This window comes from Anastrepha ludens, chromosome 6 (assembly GCF_028408465.1).
Source record: "Anastrepha ludens isolate Willacy chromosome 6, idAnaLude1.1, whole genome shotgun sequence".
In the NCBI taxonomy this organism is placed as follows: domain Eukaryota; kingdom Metazoa; phylum Arthropoda; class Insecta; order Diptera; family Tephritidae; genus Anastrepha; species Anastrepha ludens.
This window is the reverse complement of record NC_071502.1, coordinates 86,483,376-86,503,653: the sequence shown is the minus strand read 5'-3', so window position 1 is coordinate 86,503,653 and position 20,278 is coordinate 86,483,376. Positions and strand designations below refer to the sequence as shown.

The 20,278-nt window shown below is 36.9% G+C and overlaps 1 protein-coding gene and 1 long non-coding RNA gene across 2 annotated transcripts in view; one reads left to right on the top strand and one right to left on the bottom strand.

Moving 5' to 3' along the window:
* Positions 1-1,928: 1,928 nt before the first annotated feature.
* The window catches only part of LOC128868053 (homeotic protein ocelliless-like), a 90,087-nt gene continuing 71,737 nt past the window's right edge, over positions 1,929-20,278 (bottom strand). Inside the window, exon 3 of the mRNA XM_054109782.1 lies at positions 1,929-2,072. Within this exon, the coding sequence (XP_053965757.1) occupies positions 1,954-2,072 (119 nt within the window). The 3' untranslated portion in view covers positions 1,929-1,953. The remainder of the gene's footprint in view (positions 2,073-20,278) is intronic.
* LOC128868054 (uncharacterized) lies at positions 19,098-20,070 on the top strand. Its single transcript, XR_008455052.1, has 3 exons — positions 19,098-19,369; positions 19,436-19,720; positions 19,792-20,070. It is a non-coding gene; the product is annotated as an uncharacterized LOC128868054 (long non-coding RNA).

The following is a 20,278-nucleotide window of genomic DNA, read 5'->3' as shown; positions in this document are numbered from 1 at the left end:
GAAATATATTTTCCGGGTACTTGAGAAGTTTAACCCTGAAAAGACCAAATCTTTCAAATTACTGCTATCACAATTTTGGTAGAAAATATTCTAACTTGAAAATTATTCTTAACTTTGTACGTTTAACGAATTTTTTACTGAATATAATTTCATTCATGACTTTTTATGTTTTATGTATATGTATAATTGGCGGTTAAACCCTTTTTGGAGCTCATCATCCAATTTATGGTGTACGTATTGATATTTCGCTATAAATGGAGGGACCTGGAGTTTTAAGTCAACCCCGAACGGCAGATATTTTTTATCTCTAGTTTGGTATTTCACGGAGATTCGAACGTCACGTACAAACCATTCGGCTACGGCGGCGGCCTTTTGTATGTTATTGCACTTTAATTAAATATTGAATAAAATACAAATATAAAATCATAAAACATAAATAAAACATTGGTATTTCTAGGGAAATCACAGTAAAATTTAATAATTCTTAACACCTCTACTAATTTTGAACTAGTAAGGATGTAGTCACCAGCGAACTAATTCATTTTGGTGAAATATTCATATGCAGAATTTGTACTGTAACAGAAATTCCTTTTACTCAAATCCCCCCTAGGGAGATTCAATTTCTGTCTAGGTGTCTACCAAGGCGAATTTATTACAGGTGACAGCAAACACATATAAGTAAAACCCTACATGTATTTGTTGTTGCGTTTGGTGCAAGCATCATGTCAAAATCAGCAAGCAAATGTAAACATACGAATGTAAACATACCAATACATACAAACAAAGCATATCAATTTGACGTAAGCCATACCTACGGCGAAAAATTCAGCTGGGTGAATGCTGTCACCTTATTAAATCCACCTTGGTGTCTACCCACAAATGTTATTATTTTAGCAGGTGAGCTTTTCCCATTAACAGTCCGTTAAGTTACAGAAATTCTACACAGTATACATACCTTTTGCAGCAAGTAATTTTCAAAAAATGCCATATATTAGTAGATATTTACCTGCAAAAAATAAATCAATAATCATTGTTAGATATTAAGTTTCAAGAAAATTTCAGTTGCTTAAAAGAAATATTAAATAAAAAATAATTGAAGCTAACATATAGAGGAGCTTCATTAATAAACAGCGGAATTATAATGTAGGTAATATGTAACGGGAAGGATACGGAATTGTGAAAATACTAAACACCAACCATTACATAAAAGAGATGACAGAAAGAGAGTATATACGAGTATGTAAGTATTTGCGCGGCGCAAAATGTACACAAAGAGCGAGAAATGTTATGCGTCTATGTTGGTGAGAGAAAGCGGAAAAATATGAAAGAGAAATTCGCTGCTACCAATACCAACACTAATAACAGACTGTAAACACTGATAGATAGCCTCGGTATAACCATTTGGCAACACTGCAACAGCTTTTAAATTTAACAAACGGAAACGACAAAGAGAGAAATCAATGTTTGCCAATTAGGTTATAGGTATTTAAATAATATAAAATTGCATGCAGAGTTAGAAATCGAACGCAAATAATATTAATTTATTGAGGGAAAAACGTGCAAACTCTAGAAAAAAAATTCTGCAACGATGTTAAATGTTGCTAAAATGCACAACAAAACAATTGAAAACGACACTCAGATGGTATAGTGAGATTGTTAATTTTAGTCATTAATCTATGTAACTATGTTTACTTTTTATGCACATACATACATACACGAGTATATACGTACGCAAGGACATGCTTAAGAAACTGCAATTTCACGTTTATAGAATTTTATCTACATCAAATATATGTATGTATGTAAGTAGCTAACAATTCTGAGATTAGTAAATAGTAAAAAGCCCATATATGAGTATGCAACAAATCTTTTGAATAATTTAAATATATTTTTTCAGAAATTTCAACTCTCACCACACACACCGATTTGTGTAGTTGCTTTGGTGATAGGTAGCTAAAACGAATTAACATCGAATTTAAAATCGAGATCCAGATTTCTGAGCGGATTTCGTTGTATCTTCTTGCTGCCATGATGATGATGGCCAGGTGGTATGCGATATGTCACCTCGATATCTGGTGTGAGCGTCATCAATTCATTTTTGAGCCAGCAAACGTTAATAAATATTAATACGCACACATACACATACGCACATGGAACATAGTTGGTGTTGTTGTGCACATACGAGCGAACGAACGAAACGGAGCAACGAAATTGTACACAATTATTAACATTTTTTTTGTGTTAGTTTTGTTTTTGGTTTGGTTTGGAAAAGGAAAGAAGAAACATTGAAAACATAAAATAATTATTACCAGTAATCCAGTTGACAGTACAGAAATTTCACATTTATTACAAGAAGCAAAAATCATTAATTGTTAAAAAAAACAATAAAATGTCTAAAAATGGCAAAAGAAACCCTCAAAGATTTCATTAGAAAGCGCAAAGCTTGCAAACTGTTGAAAGCTTGCCTGCACCCATACACAGTTAAGCAATCATAAAGCACTAAAGCGGAAAGCTTTTATCAGCTGTAAACGTAACATCCTGTTGCTGAGGCAAAATTTGTGGCGCAGAGCCAGAAGCCAACAATCTCTTTAATTTTTAGGAAATATGTACCAAGCGAAATATTTTATCTCTTTAATCTTTAATAACCTAGCGAAAAATTTTAGAAGTATTTTATATCGTTAACAAAGCTGCAAAGTGGTATGCATTTTTTTTAAATATATTTTTTGATAAATACCAAATATGTATTGGGGATGATAAATATATGTAATTTGACATATACATGTATTAGAGATGTTAATCCCGAACTCCCGACTTCCCCGGCATAAGTATTTCGGTATTTTCTAAGTTCCAAGGATTGCGGAATTAATTTTCAACAATCTCGATGCTTGCGGGATTTCATAATTCATCCCGAAATATGGGGTCCCGTTATTTCAGTAATTTTTAAGTGCCGAAACTCAACGGATTTATTGCCAACAATCCCAAGATTTTCGCGACTCCATCATTTATTCCGAAATGCCGGGGTCCAAGTTTTTCCGTTGTTTTTAAGTGCCGAAACTCACGGGATTGTTTTCCAATAATCCCGATATTTTCGGGATTTCGTCAGTTATTCCGAAATGCTGGGATTTTTTAAGTACCGAAACTAAAGGGACTATTTTGCAACAATTCCGAGATTTGCGGGATTTCATCATTTATCTCGAAATCCCGGAGTCCAAGTCTTTCACTATTTTTTCAGTGCCGAAACTCGTGAGAGTTCCGCCAATCACGAGATTTTTGGGATTTCAGTAAATATGCATATAATTGAAGTTTTTGTTTTAAAAGCAATTTATGCATTTCTATGCCTCTGTTGTAAAAGGTCCCTGCCAGCCAAAAGTGGTGAAAAAACTGGATAAAAAGTGAGTTTAGTTAACTGCAAAATAAAGAAAAATAGAAAAGTAATTACATTTCTGAAAGCGCTGCCCATAATGTACCCAAAATTCTAAACACTGAAGACCTAGTAGCCACATGGTTAGACGCTGAGCATTGCATTCCGAAAACCTCCATTCAAGCCCCGGAAATAAAAATAAAAATTTATATGATGCAGTTCAATTCTGGCTTAAAAAAGCAGATGGTTCTTTTGAGAAAAATCTCCGTAATGCAGAAATACATTCATCAGCTTTTACATATACATTTGTTAATATTTCATTTTTGCTGGGGTTTCGAACCCGCAGCAATTGGATGATAGTATAGCACGCACTAATTCGGCTACGGTTACTGACGCTTTAACTGTGACTTTGACTTAAATACAAGAATTTTTAAATGAGTAGCCCACTACTTTCCGCTTATCCCGCATAAATTGCACAAGATTAAAAAATATTTTCAATCACAAAATTTGCATTTCAATTTGCTTTTCGATTTTTTCTGTTTTTTTCACCGACCTTTTTCCCAGATATGGACCTCAAATTAGTTTATGAGACTATGAGACATGTACGCACTAAAGGATTACTAAATGCATCTAAATTTAACCATTGAGTTTGTTTTGTTGTTACTGAAAAAGTGTACACTTTAAATAAAAATGTCTATTTACTTATTTATTATAGCCTTTTTTCAAATTAAGTTGAAATAATAAATATCAGACTCTCGTGACTGATTCCGGGATACCGAAAATCCCGAAAGTCCCAGAATCGTAAAAAAATCCAAAACTAACAAATGCGATAATTATCGTCTCATTAGTTTAATGAGTTAAGGCCTGAAAATACTCCTTAAGATCTTTCACAACCGTTTATAAAATCCGAAAACTCAATGGGTCATACACAATTTGGATTCAAACATACTATGGGAACGCGTGAAGCTTTATTCAGCCTTCAAGTCCTAGTACAAAACTGTAAAGACGTCCAGAAAGATATTTGTATATGCTTCATTGACATTTTGACATTTTAAGGCAAATGGACATTAATGTAAAAGAAATAAGGTGCTTTTCCAACTTGTATTGGGACCAAACTGCGAACGAGAGACTACAAAATGATGTGACAAGTGATGTTTCAATCAAAAGAGGAGTTCACCAAGGATGTGTTTTATCACTAATGCTCTTCAATTTATACTCGGAATATATATTTAAAGAAGCTTTGGCATGAGTCAACTTAGGAATAAAAGTCAACAGCGAAATAATAAATAACATACGATTATACGATGGCACCACAAAATTTACTGAAAAATTAATGACCTGCAATATCTCCTTAAAGAAGTCAGCGGAAAAAGTCTGGGTATTGTATGGTAGTCGAAATCTAGTCGTATTTCCAATCAAACTTCAACTCATTTTTTTTATATTTATAATGAACTTTATTAAACCAAATATGTATGTACCATTTTGGTCGACCACCTTTTGCCATTTTTCTTCTGGAGACATTATTCCATCAGTGTAAAACTTTTGTGGTTTCTCGGCGAAAAAAAGCGACAAGTAATTTTCACAGGCTTCTCTTGAAGCCAACTTTACTCCATTAAGGGAGTTCTGCATTGACCGAAACAAATGGTAGTCCGATGGTGCAAGGTCAGGGCTATATGGTGGATGCACCAAAACTTACCAGCCAAGCTCTCCCAGTTTTTGCCGAGTCATCAAAGATGTGGCCTAGCGTTGTCCTGATGGAAGATGACGAGCTTTCTGCTGATCAGTTCTGGCCGTTTTTTTCGATTGCTTGCTTCAGTCTCATCAGTTATTGACAGTAAAGTATAGAATCAATCGTTCGAGTAGGCTGGAGCAGCTTATAGTGGATGATTCCTTTCCAATCCCAACAAACACACAGCATAACCTTTCGAGGCGTCAATCCTGGCTTTGCGACCATTTTTTGAGCTTCACCACCCTTGCACCATAATCTTTTTCGCACATTATTGTCGTATTTGATCCACTTTTCGTCTCCTGTTACCATTCGCTTTAGAAATGGTTTGATTTCATTTCGTTTCAGCAAAGAATCGCATATGTTAATTCGGTCCATTAAATTTTTCACAGATAATTCATGTGGAACCCAAACATCGAGCTTCCTTTTGTAACCAGCCTTTTTTAAATGGTTCAAAACCGTTTGATGATGAATGTTTAGTGCTTTGGCGATGTCATGGCAGCTTATGTAACGGCTTCTTGCCAATCTTTTCCATAATTTCAGCGACTTTTTCAACGACAAGCGAGCGAAACATTGTTGTGCTACACGAACTGATACAGCATCGTCTCCGTAAACTTCACAAATTTCATTGGTGGCTTGCGTGGCATTCTTCCCTTTTTTATACAAAAATTTCAAAATATAGCGAATTTCTTCATTATTTTCGCTCATTTTTGAACAGCTATAATTTTTTTTCAAGTTCTCCGAACTTAATTTTTTTTTTGGTTAAATGAAGCTTAAAATGTCACCTTTCTAACACCATATGATATGACACAATGTGATGGTAGCACTGGAGATAGATGACTCCAACGACATCTATTTACAAAATACGAAAAGACTTTTTCGACTACCCAATATAAACACCCAAAAAACCAAATTCATGGTCGATTCAAAAAACTCTCAACAAATCACCAAATGAAACATTTATGTATGTATGTATATGACAATCCGACCCAAAGAGTATCCCAATTTAAGTCCCTGGCTGTTGGCTCAGCAAAACATCGACAGAGAAATTTGCTGTCGGATTGAATTAGCGAGGGCAGCTTTATTCAATTACAGGAAAGTTCTTACCAATAAAAGTTTGACCATGAAATTACGTCTTCGGTACCTTAAATGTTCCGTTTGGTCTGTTTTGTTATACGGTGTGGAGGCATGGACAATAACGGTTACGAGTATGAATAAATTAGAAACATTTGAGATGTGCCGCTATCGGTGGATGATGAAAATATCGAGAACAGACAAAGTTAGTCAAGTAACAAAGAAGTTTAAGCGAAACGTAGAAAGGATAGAGAGCTGTTGCTAACCATAAAGCGCCGCAAAACCGCATATTTTGGTCATATTATACGTGGTTCTAAATATTAGTTACTGCAACTGATTGTGCGATAAAATCGAAGGCAAACGAGGAATTGGAAGGAAGCAAATGTCTTGGCTACATAACATAAGATAGTGGACAGGGTTAAGGACCATTGGGCAATTGGTTGAAGCAGCACGAAGCAGAGACAATTACCATAATATTATGTATATCTATAATAATATTTTATAGTTTTGTTAAATGTAAAAAAGAAGAAAGAATTAGTTATGACATTTGTATTAAAATTAATGAACAAGTTTTTACTGTGATCGCTTACATTCTGTATTAAGAATTTGATAATAAAGAAGAAGAAGAAAAAGTATATCCCTATTATGTATGTGTATTACAGAGAACTGTGTTTGCGCTGAGCAGAACCGCAACAGAGCAGTAAATGTTCTATGTATATCGTTTGTACATCCGAGTCTTTCTTTGTTCAGTCTTTGCTTCATTTATAACTACCGCTTGTACGATCACTTCGGCTATGCGGTGCTGCATATGACCGCTACCGAATGACAAAAATACTGAAAACACCGCCTGCACAAATAGATCATAACACACAAGCAAAAGAGTACCGCTAAAAAATATCTATGCCATCGCGCGTTCACTCAATACATAAATGATTAGCACTCGAAGGAGTCCACTTTCTTATTTATATTTTTTTATCTTTGTTTGTCGTCGGCAGTGCATTAACAAAGGGCACGAATCACTCTACTTGCAGATATGTATATTAACGTGTGCATGTGATTATATGTTTATTTTTAAAAGATTTATAATGGCGGAGAATTCAAATTTTATTGCTGAGAAAATTTCGTTATATCTTTATACATAAGTATCTTTAGAAGTAAGTTAAAAGAAAAATTATTATTTGTTTTTGTACGATAAGTAATTTGAAAAAGAATGAATTTGGTTTTCAATTTTTATTTTAAAGTTCATATTATTTTCTGTCATAATTAATAGTAATATACAATAATATAATAAAATAATATCACTGCTTCAATAAAGAAAAAACTTTTCATTTAAAAATACTGCTACATATGTATAAAAATCCTTTTTTTCCGTGCGCTGCTATGAATTATACTGCAGCCAATCTCATTATTTGCAAGGGATGACGACGCGGTGTTTGCGGTGTTTTCCTCATTTGACAGATTTCACACGTTACACCGCTTAGCCGAAGTTGAATATACGATTGCTTTCAAATCTAACAACCGAGTATACGAGATATTCATACACTCAACAAACGCGGTAATAGCGGTATTGATCAGCACACACACCGCTCTTTTGCTTTCCGCTCAAATGCGTGCAGTTTCTCTGAAAATGTACTGTGAAGATCGAACAAAAAGAGAGCAGGTTTTGCATTTGACCGTCATGGAAATGAATGCTTGAGCTCAAATCACTTGGCGTTTGAGTATGAGTAGTGGTCTTGAAATTTTATTTGTGGAATTTTTGAGTTTCAGTTATAGAAAAACAGAGTATTGAAGCGGTGTGCAAGCAGTAGCATTACACCGCTGCAGTTTGGAGGGCATCAGAATTCGTTTTAGAGGTATGGTTCCTTCGCCAGAGCTTCTTATTTTGATCCCTAGAATACGATTTTCACAAAGCAATGAGCGATTTTTAAATCGACCCGCCCTAATGTGTGTATATAAACATAATATATTTAGAACACCACATTTACAAAAAAAACATCAAGCATCATTTATATCACATCATTTACATTTACATAATATAATTATTAGTAGGAGTACCGCCTACTTAACATTTGCACTTACATACGAAGAAGTTGCTTCATAACTATAGCCAACTCTCTCCTAGGCGCATTTCAAACCTGGATACCATGCGACATCATTGCTAACCATACAATGTACCCTAACCTAATCTAACTATAATAATTATTTTTCAACGAAATTTCAATTTATTTGCATATATTTTTGAAGAGAGTGTGGAAATAGAAGATACATCAAAAACTAGTCTTCATCGGCATTTTAGAGCAGGGTCCTAAGACATTAACTACAGCCAAGTTTCTATAAATCGAATCAACATTAGCCAAAGAAAAGAGACTTCGAGTCATAGAATATTCTTACTTTTTTCAAGAAACTACAATTATGTAAGATACATACATACATCATAAATAATAAATATAAAGGGTGATTTTTTAAGAGCTATAGGAAAGTTTTGCAAAAAAACACAGGTAAAATTCAGAAAAATGCATGAAATTTTTATTTAAATCGATAGTACAGTCCATATAATTTAATGTTTGAAGACTATTTCATGCAAATGTTGACCGCAACTGCGCTTCCAATGGTCCATCCGCTTAGTCCAATTTAGCATACTCTTTCCAATGTTTCGGCCGGTATCTCACATATAAATGCTTTAATGTTGTCTTCCAATACGTTAATTCGAGCAGGCTTGTCTGAATAGACATGAGCTTTAACATAGCCCCACAAAAAATAATTTAGAGGCGTTATATCTGGGTGGCCAATTGACAGGTTCCGAACGTGAAATAAAATGTTCACCGAACTCGCCTCTCAACAAGTCCCTTGTTAAGCATGCTGTGTAGCATGTGGCACCGTCTTGCGGAAACCACATGTCATGCAAGTCAAGCTCTTGCATTTTGGGCAAAAAAAAGTTGGATATCATTTCACGGTAGCGCTCACCATTCACAGTTGCGTTACAATTCGCAGCATATTTGAAGAAGTACGGTCCAATGATACCTCCAGCCCATAAACCGCACCAAACTGTGACCTTTTCTGGATACATTGGTAGCTCTTGCAATTCTTCTGGCTGATCTTCACTCCAAAATCGACAATCCTGCTTATTTACGTACCCTTTGATCCGAAAATGAGCTTCGTCGCTGAACACAATTTTTCCATAATAAAGTGGATTTTAAACTTTCTCAACAGAACACGCATTTTTATAATAAAATTCAATGATGTGCAAGCGTTGTTCGTTTGTAGGACGATCCATGGTTAAATTATAGACCAAACTGAAGACGTATGGCAGTGAAACAAAACACGAAACGTGCATCAGCTGTTTAAACCAACTGTTTAAAAAGATAATAGCTAAAAAATCACCTGTTATTTACATATGTTTCGGTTACAATAAAGTCAAATAATTAGAAAATTGTAACTGAAAACCTACTTTTCTTTTGGAGTTTTCAGTAAAAAGATATTCTAAGACTTAAGATAAAAAATGTTAATTCTCTGAGCCTTCGTGGGCTAATCTGCACTTTGACCACTGTGGCACATGCCTTAATTGTCTCCAATTGGAACCAAAATTTATATGTGATTTCTTTGACCATGATATTACTGACTGAGGACGTGAGACTAAAAAAATTTTCATTTAACTTTTTTAAGAGCCACCCTAATATATAAGTACATATGGCTAATACATCTTTTGCTGGGCTTCTGGTCAAGCTCCTCCTCCAATCTTCGGTTTGGCCTATAGTATTTGCTCATTAGAAACTGAAATTGCAAGTAAGCCAGCCATGTTTTGCTTCACGAGACGCCTTGTTAATAAAGAAATGGCTTGAAACCATTTTCTAACAAAGCGTCTAGCGGATTCCTCTAGCGGATAACAACCGAAAACATCTGGTTGCTTATTTTTTGCTAGAACTCCTTGTGAATTGTCCGAAGGTACTCTGTATTATCATCGTTCATCGCTGAACTCTTTCTCTTCTTTAAGTAGCATAACTTCATGCTGCTGGCTCTGGTAGAGAGACTGTCTAATTTGTGTATCCCCTTTCATTTTTGATGGAGCTGATTGTGGCGCTAACCGTTATTTCACATGAATAGGTTTCGCAGGCGTCGTCGGCTCTAAAGACAATGAATTCTTGGTGCATTTCATGTTTTTGAGGGATCTACCAAGCCTGAAACTAAATGAAACAAAAGACCTCCATACACAATTTAAAATTAAATGCGACTTCCTTGTGGGTTCGCTCCCATGACAGCCGGTTCTACGCTAGCGGAACGAACCGGATTTATATTCGGTCAAGGAGTGTCACTTCAGCGATATTCTCTGTACATGCATCGGGAATTTTTGTGCTGCTACAACAAGATAAAGCATTATGATGCCATATCTGCGAACTCCTTTTGGGTTCCAGTTTAGAGCTGCTTTGGAGATGCCTCCATTGGGTTTCCGTATAAAGTATGGCCAGTCCATCCATTCTAGATGGACTGGCATTTGTTTTGACATGACATAGATATTGTTGTAGGTGACAGTGTTTACGCGTCCGTATCAAACAACTGACTTGGCATTGGGATCCAACATTCTTCGTCTCGTGCGCCTAGGTATATGTATGTGATGACCTCCACACCTTGTCCAATACACCAAACCATACACAGCTTTTCGATTTTCGGCTGAGTATATCAACTGCCGAATCCCCCTCTTTATAGATGATACACGCGATGTTAATTTTTAAACCCGACTGGGCTGCGAATGCGCTTACCGCCTCTCACTTGCACTTTATAAGTATATGAGCATTTTTGTGCGAGACCAGAAAAATATCATAGTTATTATTGTATTTGTAATAGCATAAATATATGCACGTTGAATGCTGCTGAAGTGACAGTCCCTTGTCGGATATGTACCCGGCTCGTTCCGATAACGTAGAACTGATTGTTGTGGGAACGCAGACAAATATCGTCGGTTCCTGAAAAGCTTCAAACTCACTCAGTACTTTTGACTAGACCCGATATGGGAATATCAGCTCCAAATACCTCTTTATTTTTAAGCCTGATTATTGTTTTTCTCACCTCGTCTTCTTCGAGTATACGAACATGAACTTCGTTCCTAATTATTCCTATAGATTCTTCATCTATGAAACCACCACTGGTTACATAATGAGTTGATTAGATCGGATTTGATGCTGAACATTTTCCATCAATCCAACCAGCGCTTGATGGGAGTTTGTCTTATTCAATATTTTATAAGCAGATGTTTTAGGCGCATAAACACTGGCCTCTCTGTTTTGCTCAGATGGAGTGCAGATTACAGCATTTCATTGACCGTCGACAAGTCATGTCTTTACTTATGCATCTATGTGTCTATAGTAGCTATCTTGCATATTTAGCGAAGAATGCCTTGACAGGCAACAAAGCACTTAACCATTTACTTAGTCGCACCGACAGCCTAAAACACTAGTACAGTAAATTTTAGTACCTTACACCGCACACTTCCGCTTTACACTTTGATTTAACGAAAAAGGAGAAATTTCCAACGATATGCAAAAGGAATTGCTGCCTCGAACGTGTTTACATGAGTGATTTGTGTTCTGTTACCGCCGGCGCTTGAATTTGCATTCGTGTTTGTTTGCAAACGGCTTTGCTTGTTTGTGTGAGTGCTACCAAGGGAAAATACACAAATACACAGCCTCACAGGCAATTGCATAGCAAATATTTCAGCGGCGTTTGCTGCCACTGCTGTCCGAAAGCGTGTAAGCATTTGGGCAAACACAGACCCTCTTGTGTCGGGAATGTAAATGAATGGTGGTGTCACAAGCCGGCCGAAGGTAGAACGCAGCGCTTTTTTTGTCATTCGCTTTGAGTTGAGTTGCGCTGGAAAAGCGTGACCGATTGCAGGGACAAAGTCAAAAGCTGCCATAAAGGACAAATGGGTAAATTACAAAGGCAAAAGCAACAAAATAATGACATAAAGCGATGTTATACTGTCACATACACTCACATATACGAAAAGGAAATGGATATGGCCACACTGTTGCAATAGCAAAGAAACAAAAACAAATCGAGCAGTTGTGCAAAAAAATTGGAGCAGAACATTTCAGTGCCGGCTGTGTTAGAGTGCCGGTCGAATAAAAATTGCTGAAACTGAATATGAAAACACGAAAGTTAAATGAAACTGATGCTGGCAAAACAATGACTTTGTTTATTATTTATTTAAAGCCAAGCAGCAATACTGTGGAATATTCACGGATAAATTTTTTGTCACTTATTGGGTTTGCCTGTGATATTCAGGTAGTGTTACATACACTCAAGGTGCACTAACAAAATTGTGTTCAAAGCTGGCAATGACAAATCTATTTCTGCCTGTAAGCTCTACTCGTCTGCCTTTAGGAGGGAACACAAAATTTTTAGACCCTCCTTTTATGAGGCAACATATTGTGGAAGAATCCGATTATAAAAGATTACAAGGTTTGGCCTTCAGCTATGACGAAAAACGTAATTCAACGAGTAACTTCGGCTGCAACGCCACCGGGGACTCGACAGCAGAATTTTGCTTGCTCATTTCACACGCATTCACATACTCGTCCACACATTCTAATTCTTTACACCTTGGAAGAATCTCCGTCTAACACCTTTTAAAGAGGTACATAAAGTTGCGTTTCCACAAACCTCTGGTAATTGGAGAGTTTAAGCTAAAAGTTTGCACAAAAAGTTGACAATTTAACGGAATCAAAATAATCAGATTTTTGTTATTTTTTTTTTGTAAGATACGTTTTGGGCAAACTTTAAAAACTCAGTAAAATCTTGACCGATATGGAATTCTAAGGTAGCATTGCAAAGGTAACATCTCATTATTTTCATTTTCTATAAAACTAAAAGGTTAGGGAGGTCTTTCCAACGAAGTTAAATATCTTGGAGTAATCTTGGATAAGAAGATGACTTGGGAGGCACACGTTTCACTGAAGGTGAATCGTGCATTGAAGATTTTTCAGCAATGTCGTAGAGCCTTTGGCAAAACCTGGGGTCTGAAACCTGCTGTGGTCCTATGGATATACACAGCACTTATCAGACCAATCATCACTTACGCTTCTGTGGTCTGGTGGCGACGGAGCATGGTTAAGTCCACAATCCGGGAACTATACAGGCTGCAAAGAAGTGTATGTTTATGCATCACGGGTGCCATGAGTACAATCTCTGGTGATGCCCTAAATGCTATGCTTGATTTGCTCCCCCAGGGCCTTAAGATACAACAGGAAGCAATAAAAGTAATGTGTAGACTCCATAAATATGGTGTCTGGCACGAAGATGGAACTTTGGGACACAGAGAAATTTTTAAGTTGCTGTCGGAGCAGTATCCACTGTTTTTGGCACCTAAAGATGGCCTGATACCACAGTTTCATTTGGAAGGAAATTTGATGTCAATCCAGAACGCATGCAGGAAGGTTTGACAGATATTTTCTTTACCGATGGGTCCAAGAATGAAATAGGATCTGGAGCCGGATGGTACTTAAATGATTGTAATAAGTATCACTATGCTATGGGGGGAATGGCAACTGTTTTCCAAACAGAAGTGTTTGCCATCCTAAAAGTAGCCGAATGGATAATCGAGAGGAGATGGAGCGGGAAATAGATTGGAGTCTTCAGTGGCAGTCAGGCTGCATTGAAGGCCCTGGAGAACGCGAAGCAAACCTCAAAGATTGTTCAAGAATGTAAGAAGAAGCTTAATTCTGTCGCAAGACAAAACAGACTTGTACTTATATGGGTTGCGGGACACTCCGGTGTTCAAGGAAACGAAATTGCCGACGAATTGGCCAACCGTGGATCAGCGGTGCCCCCACAGGGGCCAGAGCCAATAATCGGAATCAGTCCCGCAGGAATCGAGAATTGGATCAGCGATTACGTAGGCAATCTACATAAAGAGCGATGGTCCGGTCTAGAACGCTGCAGAACTGCAAAGTGTTTTGTGACAAGTCCGAACAGAAAACTGTCAAACTTTCTACTAAAACTTAGAAGGAAAGATATTCGGTTGATGGTCGGCATCATTACAGGACACAACCCATGGGGTCAGCATATGACCACCATTGGAATCATCGAGGACCCGGTATAGCACTGAGCACTTTCTCTGTGAGTGTCCTGCCTTTGCTAGAGCGCGACTACGAGTATTGGGTTCCGATGTCATGAGAATGAGTAATATTCGTTCTCTAAAACTGGAGGATATTTACAGATTTGCCAAAGAATCTGGAAAATTCTCACAGGACTAACTGTCTCTTACTCTGTCTCTATTCTTTCCTATCTCATTCTCTGATACTTTTCTCCTTCCCACCTTAACTATCTACCCCCTTTCCAGAGCTTTAAATACAATGGGCTCTTTAGCCTGAGTATTTTAGGATCCACCAAATCTCCTGGTGCTCCTTGGCGCGACCTTTTCAAATTCAAATTCAAGAGGTTAGGGGTAGTCAGAATTAAAAAAAATTGAATTTTTTGTTTTTGCATTTTCAAATTCAAATTCAAGAGGTTAGGGGTAGTCAGAATTAAAAAAAATTGAATTTTTTGTTTTTGCATTTTCTTAAAGTATAATATCTTAAAAATATTATGTGAAAATTTTAAGTGAATCCGATACTTTTCGAGCTATTCAACAATTAACAAAGGGCCCTCGGGCTCTACATAAATCAATAGCAAAAGTTTTAATGCGTTTTTCTCAAAACAATGTTTTTTGAACTGGTGATAACTGTAACTTAGAAAAATATACGAACCTCGTGCCTAATCGAAGAGTTTTTTTTTTAATATTTAGGTTTTTTTAAAGAATTAATTGTGGGTTATTTCCTCGAAAATCTGAGAAATATTTCCTGAGGCCGCCATATTGCCAATTTTTAAAAAGAAAGCTTCATCAGGCACAAGATTATCAATTCTATGCCAAATCGAATACAAAAAGTCATTGTCGATCATGGTGGGCACAGTGACTATTGAATAAACTGTGATGGTTTAAACAGAATTTTTAATATTGTAAAATCACTAAGTTCTTCTTGAATCGTATCTATTGGGTTGGAGAATAAGTTCGTAGCGTGTTTACCAAAGACTTTTATTTAAACAAAAACAATAAATATATCAATAAGTTACTCAATTATATATTCGCCGTCTCTGTTTATAACCTCTTCTCACCTCTCGACCAATTTACTGATGCCGTTGCACCAACAATCGCCTGGTTAGGGGTCAAAGAAGTTGTTGAGCTAGTTTTTAAGGACCTCTTTGTTATCGAAGGTAACGTCCTTCATATGGTTTGACAGGGAGCGAAAAAGATGGTAATCGCTCGGTGCAAGGTCTGGAGAATACGGCGGATGCTGAAGGACCGCCCATTCGAACTCTTGGAATGCGGCTTTAACGACTTCTGCAACATGGAGCCTGGCGTTGCCGTGAATGAGTATGGTTTAACCTTGTTGGTCAGGTCTTTTCAGTCGAATAGCCTCATTCAGGCGATGTAGCTGGGCAATGTAGAGCTTCTTGTTGGCCGTGGCATTCTTTTCGAGCAATTCCCAGTACACCATGCCCTCCCAGGCTCACCAAGCACATAGCATGATGTTCTTTGGATGAAGATCCGACTTGACTCTGAGCTTTGGCGTATCTCCTTGGATAAACCGCACCTTTCTTTCCTTTATATTGATTTCATTTTTCACCATTTTTTATCTACCGTGACGATTCGGTGCAAAAAGTGCTGTTTATGACCGCAATGCGGTCAATGGCGAGCGAGCTGCAGAAAAGCAATTTGAAAGCGACTTTCTTTGTTTTCTTCGTTGAGCTCGTGAGACACCCAGGCTCCAAATTTTTCGGTAAATCCCATTTAATGAAGGTGATTGAGAATTTTTTTATGATCCCAGTTAATTTTTTCCGCCAATTCACGACTAGTTCTCTTTCAAAATTAATTCAGAAGGCCCTGTCGCCCGATTCAGAAGAGGTGTCATCGACGTCAAAGTCGACATTTTTGGAACTTCGTAAGCCATTTCCGTGCTTCTGTAGACTCGCCTATGACAGCTTCTCCATACACGTCGCAAATGTCAGAGCTTTGACCGCGATGAAATGCGAAGAAGAGCAGATGCCGAAAATGTTGATTTTTGCCTCCTGGGTATTCCATTTCTCAGCCTCAAAACTAACTAAAAAATTAAATATCTCAAAAATACGAATAACATAGTTTTGTAGAGCAGAAAGAGTTTTATCGAATGAATACTTACGCTTTGACGAACAGCAAACAAATCGTTGTAAAATAAAAGAAAATATAAAAACGCTATGAATTTATTCCCCAACCCAATATTTATATTTCATACCTATTTTAGTGACCACTTGAATATTTCCTTTTTGTTCCCGTTGTCACTAGTTTAAATTTTCAAAGGCCCTTGAATTATTATTTATATTTATTTGTTGTATTAATCTATGAAATAAAAACTACATTTAATTGAATATCTTGTTTATTAATTTATTATTATTAATTGAAAAACCTTCCATCTTCCCTATGAACATAGCCCCATCTATTTTAATAATAAATTTTGTCCAAATTTTGATATTTTTTGTAGTCAAAACGGGTCAAAATATTGCGTTTCTAATCAGCTGCCACTTAAAATATTTTTTATGTATTTCGCAAACAAGTTATTCTCAAACTTAATTGGATGACAAATTTTGCGCCACCTTGTTTATCTGCTATTTTAATCTCAGAGGATCGCACACAGCGTCGTTTTTAAAATAACCTTCTTTTGTTACCTCATAACTTCTTTTATGAAGTATGAACATACCTACATACGTGCACTTATATCCATATAAACAAAACCGTTAGAAACAAACATTGACTAGAACGGAAAACCGCCATGAGAAAACCCGGAATGCAAGCTGATTGCCCATACGTTGCTCTGATAACAACACCAGCGAAATGTGGCAGCCACAGAAAATTCCACAACGGAAATACGAACAATAACCATACAAATAACAACAGATATTCACACGGACAACAGCTGAGAAAATAAAACAAAATAAAAAAAGCGAAAAAACCCAGCAACGGTAATCTAATAACAGCAACACCCAGAGTCCCTATAGCCAGTATGTTTTTCAGATGTGGCGATAGGTGACGTTTCTTTGTGTTGGTTTTATTCTATGCGTATGTATGTATTCTTAGCCAGAGAATTCGATGCATGTAAATAAAGTAATCGCTATAAAAATTTACGGTAATGTGTCATGTGACAATATTGGCACCGCGAAAGCACAAAACATCGATGCATTTTTGTTGCTGTATTGTAGTTATTAATTTTTGGAGATTGAAAAATTGAATGCGTTTTATAACGGTAAATAAAGAGAAATTGAAAAAATTACACTAAAGTTTATTTCCTTGTGCATGTAAAGGCTTGGCTTTTTTCATGCGATATGATTTTTTTCTACATTGCATGCCATTTCTCACTGACTGCTATTATATACATGTATATATACAATATATATTTAGGAACCAGCATTAACACCGATAACAATGTCAGCCTTGAAATCCAACGTAGAATCTCTCTTGCCAACAAGTGCTACTTTGGGCTAAGTAGGCAACTGAGCAGTAAAGTCCTCTCTCGACGAACAAAACTAACACTCTACAAGACTCTCATCATGCCCGTCCTAACTTATGGCGCAGAAGCTTGGACGATGACAACATCCGATGAAGCGACGCTTGGAGTGTTCGAGAGAAAGATTCTGCGTAAGGTTTTTGGACCTTTGCACGTTGGCAACGGCGAATATCGCAGGCGATGGAACGATGAGCTGTATGAGCTTTACGACGACATAGACATAGCGCAGCGAATAAAGATCCAGCGGCTTCGTTGGCTGGGCCATGTCGTCCGAATGGATACAAACGCTCCGGCTTTGAAAGTATTCGATGCGGTACCAGCTGGTGGTAGCAGAGGAAGAGGAAGGCCTCCTCTGCGTTGGAAAGATCAGGTGGAGAAAGACTTGGCTTCACTTGGTGTGTCCAATTGGTGCCGGTTAGCACGAGAAAGAAACGACTGGCGCGCTTTGTTAAGCTCGGCCAAAATCGCGTAAGCGGTTATCGCGCCAATTAAGGAGAAGAAGATGTATATATGTATATATAATTGGCCCTTACACCCGTTTTGGGTGTTTGGCCGAGCTCCTCCTCCTCCTATTTGGGGTGTGAGTATTGATGTTGTTCCACAAAGGGAAGAGGGACCTACAGTTTTAAGCCGACTCCGAACGGCAGATAATTTTATGAGGAGCTTTTCCATGGCAGAAATACACTCGGAGGTTTGCCATTGCCTGCCGAGGGGCGACCACTATCAGAAAAAACTTTTTCTTCATTTTGATGTTTCACCGAGATTCGAACCATCGTTTAATGAGGATCCTGAGGCAGGTTTTACATTCTAGAAACCAAAAACAATAATAAAATACATCGCTTTATTGTTTTTGATATTTTATTTGGTCTACATAACTTCGAAGGTGTTGAGCTGCCCAAGCAGTTTATTCCCAGTGTTTACAAGCCGAATTACCCAGCTTTAGCTATTTTTTTTTTACAAATATTGCGCATTCTACTACAAAAACTATATGACTCAAAGCTACAAACTTTCTACAAAATGTGTAAAAGCTTAATAAATTAACCCTTGTGTTGCCGCCCAAAAAAATCTACATTCTCTGCCACCCGAGTACCCCGACAACAATTTTTTGGGTATAAGCCCTCTATATCCCAAAATAGTTGTATACATTCGATAAATATTTATTTGTTTACGTTGCAAGAACATATTTCTAACTGAATACATCAATAATATTACATATATACAGCAACATTCGTACTCATATATCAGGTATAAAACGCAGGCAGCTGCGCCCTAAATTTCTCATTTTTGTGAAGGCCAGGTGGATTCAAATTGAAAGGTAAGCGAAAGTGTCGGTCTTCCTAATCTTTTATACCTGAGGTATGTTCGAGAACACTTTTGAAACCAATGTGGTTAAACATTTTGAAAAGCAGTATAGTTCAGTTTTCATCGTCGAAGAACCAAGACGTAGCGATGCGCAGTCATTACTAAGATAGTTTGAACACGCGTGTGTTAATATTTTATGTGATTGTGTAACTTTATATTGTGTGACGTATTTTTTGATATTTTTGTATACTTTTTGAAGTTTTTAATCTAAAAGAACAAATAAAATTGCAATAAGTGCAAAACCATGGAGGAGTTATCGATATAGGATTTTTTGAGGTAATGTGAAGAATATATGTAAAGAGGATATCAAAAACATTTATAATACATTTATTTTTTATTTAGATTGAGTGAAGCTGAAAAAGATGCGTATTTGAAGCAGCTACTAGGCGAGGACGATCACGATAATTCGGATCCTTCGGACAGTGAAGACGACGAGTGGTTTCCAAGCGACAATAGAACGCATAATTCTCGTGATACTGAACCACGCAAAGAGGCTTTCAGTCGAAAGTTACTTCGAAAAACCAGTAGCGGTGGTAGTACCTGCTGATAACCAACGTCGAGACGTCACTGGCAAAAAAGTTGTAGTTGGGTCATGCTACATTTGCAACAAGCAGCCCATTTTTATGTGTAAATGCGTGGAAAATTTCATACCATTATGAGGCTCAATCAATGCCGTTAATATTTATTAATATTTCCAGAAACACCGCTTTTCAAATCGTTCCAAATTCTAGACAACATTTATGAAACTCCTGACTAACCAAGAGCTGCCATGACAGAATATTTCTGCATTTAATTCTGCTAAAGATTCACCCTCGGAAGACCCAAAGAATACTTTTTTAAATTACAATTTGTGAGTGGAGATGAAAGTTACAGTCTGCAAAGCTCTTGAACAAACTTTGAAGAGTCTCAATTAGGGCAGTAGCTTCGTCTATGTGTATAGAAATCATGCGTGCTACTAGATCACCGTGGCCGGAGTAGATAGGAACTTGTAAATAGTAATAAAATTTAATTAGTATTTAAAAGTATAGATGCGATAAAGTAAAAGAAGTACTTCCCTTCAGAAAAAGATATCGAGTATTTGCTTACGAGTGCAAAGGTCGGCAAAAAATGATGATGATTTTTTTTAATAATTTTACAAAATATTGTCAAGGTGATATTTCACACTAAAAAAAGGCGTTTGCTGTT